Below are 5,366 nucleotides of genomic sequence, written 5' to 3'. Positions count from 1 at the left end.
TTTTCCTTTCAGTTAAGTTTCTTCTAAGTGTTTTAGCCAAACCAGGACATTTAGCAAAACCGCTTCCCCGCTCACGCCCTGGGTGAAGCAGCTCTGCACCCACACCGGGAAGGAGGGAAGACCCCGTCCTGCTCACTCCCTCCGGCACAGCCTCTCGCCGGGCTGGCACGGCACAGCAAGCCCGGGCATGGCGTGGACCATGCCAGGAGCTGCGGTGTGTCCACGGGGATATGAGGGACGATGTCTGGTGCGGGACGTTACCTTCCTCCAGCACGCGGTGGTAGAAGCACCAGGGGACACCAGCGGGATGTGCCTTGAAGCAGCAGCCCTTCCTTCTGCACTCCTTGGCCGTGATGCCGGGGAAACCGCAGTTTATCCTGGCTTTAGGCTCGTTGGGACATACTTTCCTAACTGCACAAAGCAAAAATGAAGGAAGGAAGAAGACGGTGTTACTTTATGCTCTGTTTGCCTGGTGGCATAATTCACAAATAAAAGGCAGGCCACGGAGGTGAGGTCAGCGTGCAGACGTGACAGCCGTGATGACCTTCTCCATGCCCATCTCAGGCAGCAAGTTCACCCAAATCCTTACCGTGCCTTGTAGACAAAACTAAATACCAAGGGGTGAGGAATTGCTGCTGTGCCGCAGGGGCCAGAGGGAGCAAAATTCACCCCTGGAAGTGGGTGGTAGGCAGTGACCCCGCTTTACCCTTCCTGGATCCAACAATGGGGTGATGGTACCATGGACACTGGCCTCCGACCAGGGTACGTTCGTGACCTGACCCAACGCTAACCCCAGAGCAGCCTGGATAATGTCGGGAGACAAAACCTCTGCACCCCAACTTGAGTTATGGAAAGGAGGTAGGTCATTTAGGAGGAAATCACAGCTCATCCAGGCAACTTAAAGTAAAATCACAGGTAAAGAGGTTATACCACCCTGCCTGAATAATTCAGTTTTCCTCTCCTGAAAGGGTTCTGCTCAGAAAAGCACTTCTATGAAAATGACACTGTAAGATGCTGCCATTCGTTTGTCAAGGTTTTCATGAAATCCGAACAGTGCTCAAAAGCAAAATTATTTTTTAACTGACAATTCTGGGCCCTGTTGACCAATCGTGATTCATATCAAGTTCTTTTATTGGGTAACATTGCCTTTGCCCCCTGGCTTCCTTTCGTTTCACCTGTGCAACTGCTGAGGTTGCCCTGAAGTTCTCCTAAGAAAGAGTTGTGCAGCCAGCCCAGCAAATGTGCCTCATGTTGAACCGTTACGTAAAAAATACACCCAGTCCTTGAAGGGCCAGGAGAGCAGCTCTCACCCTCGCTGGGAACACAAAGGCAAAAGATGGAAGCAGGACTTTAGAAGCTATGGAAGGAAGAATCTAATGGAGAAAAGGATTTCCCCTGAGATGTTTTGGAGATCTCATTGAAGGAAGACTGGGAGCAAAAATGGGAGAGAAAAGAGGAACCACCAAGTGGAATTATGCTGGGAAACAGGCCGGAGAAGAAGGAAGGAGCAATTATCAAAACAGGCTGGAGAAAAGAGAAAAAAACCTAGAAGTTACAGGATGCCTGTGGTCTTTTGTAGCGGTGTCAAACAACTAGAGAAGGACGTATCTCCTCAGGACTTTGACATGCAGTGCTAAAGTCCTCCTCAGCCACATCGAAAACCCATTTCAACAAGTGCTGAGGATCCCTTGCTTACTAATGAACAAAACCACAAACGGCAGTGAAACGTTTTTAAATAAGCAGCACGGGATATTTGATATCTAGGCTGAATGAAGAGGAAATAAATTGTGTGAAGAGGATGAGACAAAAGACTGATGGGTTAGCAAGGTTTGCCTTTGCATTTTGCTACCAGTGGTCTTCTCATCGAGGTTTGTGCCCATTTCGTTGGCCTAAGAAGAAAAGCAGAGCTGCTCCCCAGTCGTACACACTTCTGCGTAACCAAACACTAGGTAAATCGGTGTTTCTGGCAGAGATATTACCTTTCCTTGCTTTAGGAGCAAAGCACCAGGGAATGCCGGGGACGGAAGCGTTGAAGCAGCACCCAGCTTTCCTGCACGCCAGGGGTGAGATGCCCGGGTAGCCGCAGTTCTTCCGCACCCTGGGGTCCACTTCGCACTGGCAGGGTGCTGTTCGGGACAGAAATAGCAAGTTACTGGGGGTCAGCTCGCACACTCCTTAGCGGAGCTGCGTTTATCGAATGTCCACCGGGAACAACGACCTTTCCCTAGACTCTGTCCATCTTTGCAAGCGTACCTTTTCTTTCTGTCGCTTGCTAAGACCAGAACTTGTGCGGTTTAAAAGCCGCTTTTGAACTGGCACCGATTTCAGTAAGGGTTGTGCTCCACCCTTTGAGCATCTGTGGTCCCACCTGCAGCCGAGCCAGCCCAGCACAGAGGGGTCGGTGGACGTCACGTAGACCACGTCAAATGGTAACACCCCGTAACTTCAAATGTCATGCTAGTAAATGCTTGTTGCTTTGCCCATCTCATGTGAAGAACGAAAGAGTTAAGAGTCCAGTGAATATTTGAATAGGTGCAAAGATATAAAATCATTCCATTCTTGTCAGGTGACTATAAAAGCGTAGGATTATGTGCAAATAGTTGTGGCTATGCTTTTAACGTGTTAAGTCTACTGCACAGTCATCCACAACCAAGAAATTCTGGAGATGTCCCTAGGTGTTTACCATCGAGTTACTTGCTTTCCACTTCTTGTCTAAATGACTTGTCTTTTTTCAGGGAGGCAGATAGACTCATTTGACATTGTATTCATGCGCCAAAGTAGCATAAAATAAATGTCAGAGGACTATTTAGACAAAGCTATCTCCTGTTCCAGTCCTGGTCCTGCTCTACCGAGTTCCTGGGCACGTCTGTCCCTCTGCCTTTGCGGCAGGTTCCTGGTTATTCCACCAACACAAGAGTTCACCTGCAGTCTTTTTTATTTTGCCATAGATTTCTCTGAAAAAAATGAAAAAGTAGACTCCAACTTTCGTAATAGTAACAGAGCAAGGCATTCGCTGTCTGATAACGTAAACTGGAGACATGCTCTTGCTGCAGTTACAGTCGGTAGGGTCAGACCCAAGTACGTACCTGTGAAGGCAACAGCAGATGAACGTACTTACTTGGTAATGTCTTTCCCTCCACCAAGGTGCTGAGGGCTACGAGGAGGATGACGGAGAGCACAGAGATCACTTTGAGATCCATTGCTCTTGGAAGGCGGGTGGAGGAGGGGTGCCGCTCTCCCTGGGAGCAGCGCGTTTTATACGCTCCTTATGTTTGCCCGGCGAGGTCTGATAACATTGTTCGATCTGATGCTTTACCCAGAGGTTGGGTTTTCTTTTGTTTAATTAGGAAATGTTGCCATGCATATTTTGATATCCCTGCGATAAATTTCTAGGCTCTCATGAGCTATTGATCACGTATCTATTATGGACCTATAGATACATAACTATTACGTGATCCCATAATCTATTAAATATTAAAAAAAAAAACAAAAAACAAACAACCAAAAAACCCAAGAGGGACAGCAGCATAAAGAGGCTCAAGAGAGGAAAAGAGAGTTTATAATGGTCTCAGCCTGACCCACACACACTGTGCTTGTCCAGAGTCCAACCCAAGTGCCCCAGCCGATATTTTGGGGTCTCCATCCTGTGCAAGAAGGAAGGTCAGGCTCCTGGAGCAGACCCTCTCCCAACCTGTGGTCCTGCCCCAGGGGGACCGTGGCGGGGGCTGCCCCCATCCCCTCTGCCTGGTCCCCAGAGCAGCGTATGGCTTCGCAATCCATCCAACACCACAGGCACATGATTTGCCAAAAACAAACTTCTGAAGCACCGCATTTGACCTATTAATTTCCCGATTGCTTTTCTCCTGGTTTCAAAGGTGGCCTCTACGGAAGCCTTTGGGCTGTTTCAAGGCAACAGGCCTCGAGACTTGGACTGCCCGGTCAGGCTTTAATCTCCCTTCCGGACATTTTTCTACCATTTACTGTAACATTTCTTAACTTCTAGCTACTTTCCAACACTTGAACACAAGCAGAGCAGTGCCAGGGAGGGGGAGATAAGCAGCAGGATGGTGGGACCGTTTCTGTACCTTCCCCAAAGGAGGCACCCGCAGAGCAGGCAGGACCAGCCGCAGTCCCCGCAGTGCTCTGCACCATCCCTTTTCCCACAGGAAAAACATCAGGGAATTCTTCCTGTTCAGCACCAAAAAAGGGATTCAAGGCATTTTTTTGATCTTTGACAGAATTGTGTCTTCATGCCTTTGATTATTATATATGAGTTTGTTTTGTGCATCTTTCCTTGACAAAGTTCAAAGAGAGAACTTTTAACTTCTATAGTTGTGTTTTGAAGGAAATCTATTTGTTGAAAAGTATTTTGAACCCTGTGGGAGGGATTTTGGTCTACAAGGGAATAAATAATAGAGCTCATTTTCCTACTGTTTAACTTCTTTAACACTTTATGGACTTTATGTCCATCTCTATTTAATATATTGATGGCACTTCTCATTGAAAGTCACGATTCATAAACCAGACATTTTGTGTATCCTTCATTTCACAAGACACCAAGCTGCAGGCAGAAGAGGACAGTGTTCCAGCGCTCAGCAGTTCATATCACACCTTTTACCTCCAGCCCTGGGAGAAAATGTCAGACTTAAAGATCCAGTTTTCTCCCTACATGCAATGTCAACGGTTCTCCCAAAGGCCCATCGCGATGCCTGGTCCAGCCAAGTCAGTCGTCCCAAGGCGGGGAACCACGCTGCTTTCAGACCTCCACGGAGTTCGCAATGGATTATCGTCCCATTGCGTGAGTCAGGTGAAACTGCGGATAACATTTGTCCCTCCCGCTTCTACCGGACATTAATTAAGTCCTTATCTGTCGGCTGTCACCTCTTGGACCCGATCCCAACTGTATGCACAAAGGCAAATCTCTCACTGGGCTTTTGCTGCGGAAAGAGCGTTTGATCGGCATCTTAAAACAAACACATCAAAAGAAATAAGCTTCTTGCTTTCTGCCAGCAGATTACTTCAAGGTCTTTAATATATGTATATAGCAAAGCCTTGAAAATTACCTGGGGTTTCCCTGTATATATGTTTGCTTCCCTGAGGCCAGCACCTACCTAGACCCTTTGGTAACTCGGCATGGGGCACCCAGGCTTTGCGAGTGCCCATGGCCCGAAGGGGCTTGGAGGGCTCCTTCCTTCTCTCCAGCCTCCGTGTCCCCCCTCACCACCCTCCTCCGGTCCCACAGGGCTTTCAGCTGAACTGTGGTCCTCTCATTTCCTTCCCAGCAGGGAAATGGAGAAATCACCATGGCTGCTATGGACCTGCTTGCTGTGGGTCAGTAACAGGCTTCAACTTTTTATTCTTAATGG

General features: G+C 48.1%; 1 protein-coding gene across 1 annotated transcript; it reads right to left on the bottom strand.

Annotated features, from left to right (window-relative positions):
* Positions 1 to 261: 261 nt before the first annotated feature.
* On the bottom strand, positions 262 to 3,200 carry LOC104154496 (trefoil factor 1-like; the record flags this gene model as incomplete). Its single annotated transcript, XM_009705468.1, has 3 exons — positions 3,119 to 3,200; positions 1,980 to 2,126; positions 262 to 411 (listed from the first exon to the last, which is right to left on the bottom strand). Coding segments are annotated over exons 1-3 (379 nt in total), but the record flags the coding sequence as incomplete, so codon positions are not given.
* Positions 3,201 to 5,366: the final 2,166 nt, after the last annotated feature.

This window comes from Cariama cristata, unplaced genomic scaffold, assembly GCF_000690535.1.
Source record: "Cariama cristata isolate BGI_N322 unplaced genomic scaffold, ASM69053v1 Scaffold46218, whole genome shotgun sequence".
Classification (NCBI taxonomy): domain Eukaryota; kingdom Metazoa; phylum Chordata; class Aves; order Cariamiformes; family Cariamidae; genus Cariama; species Cariama cristata.
The sequence above is the reverse complement of the archived record's forward strand: the minus strand, read 5'-3'. Positions and strand labels throughout refer to the sequence as shown.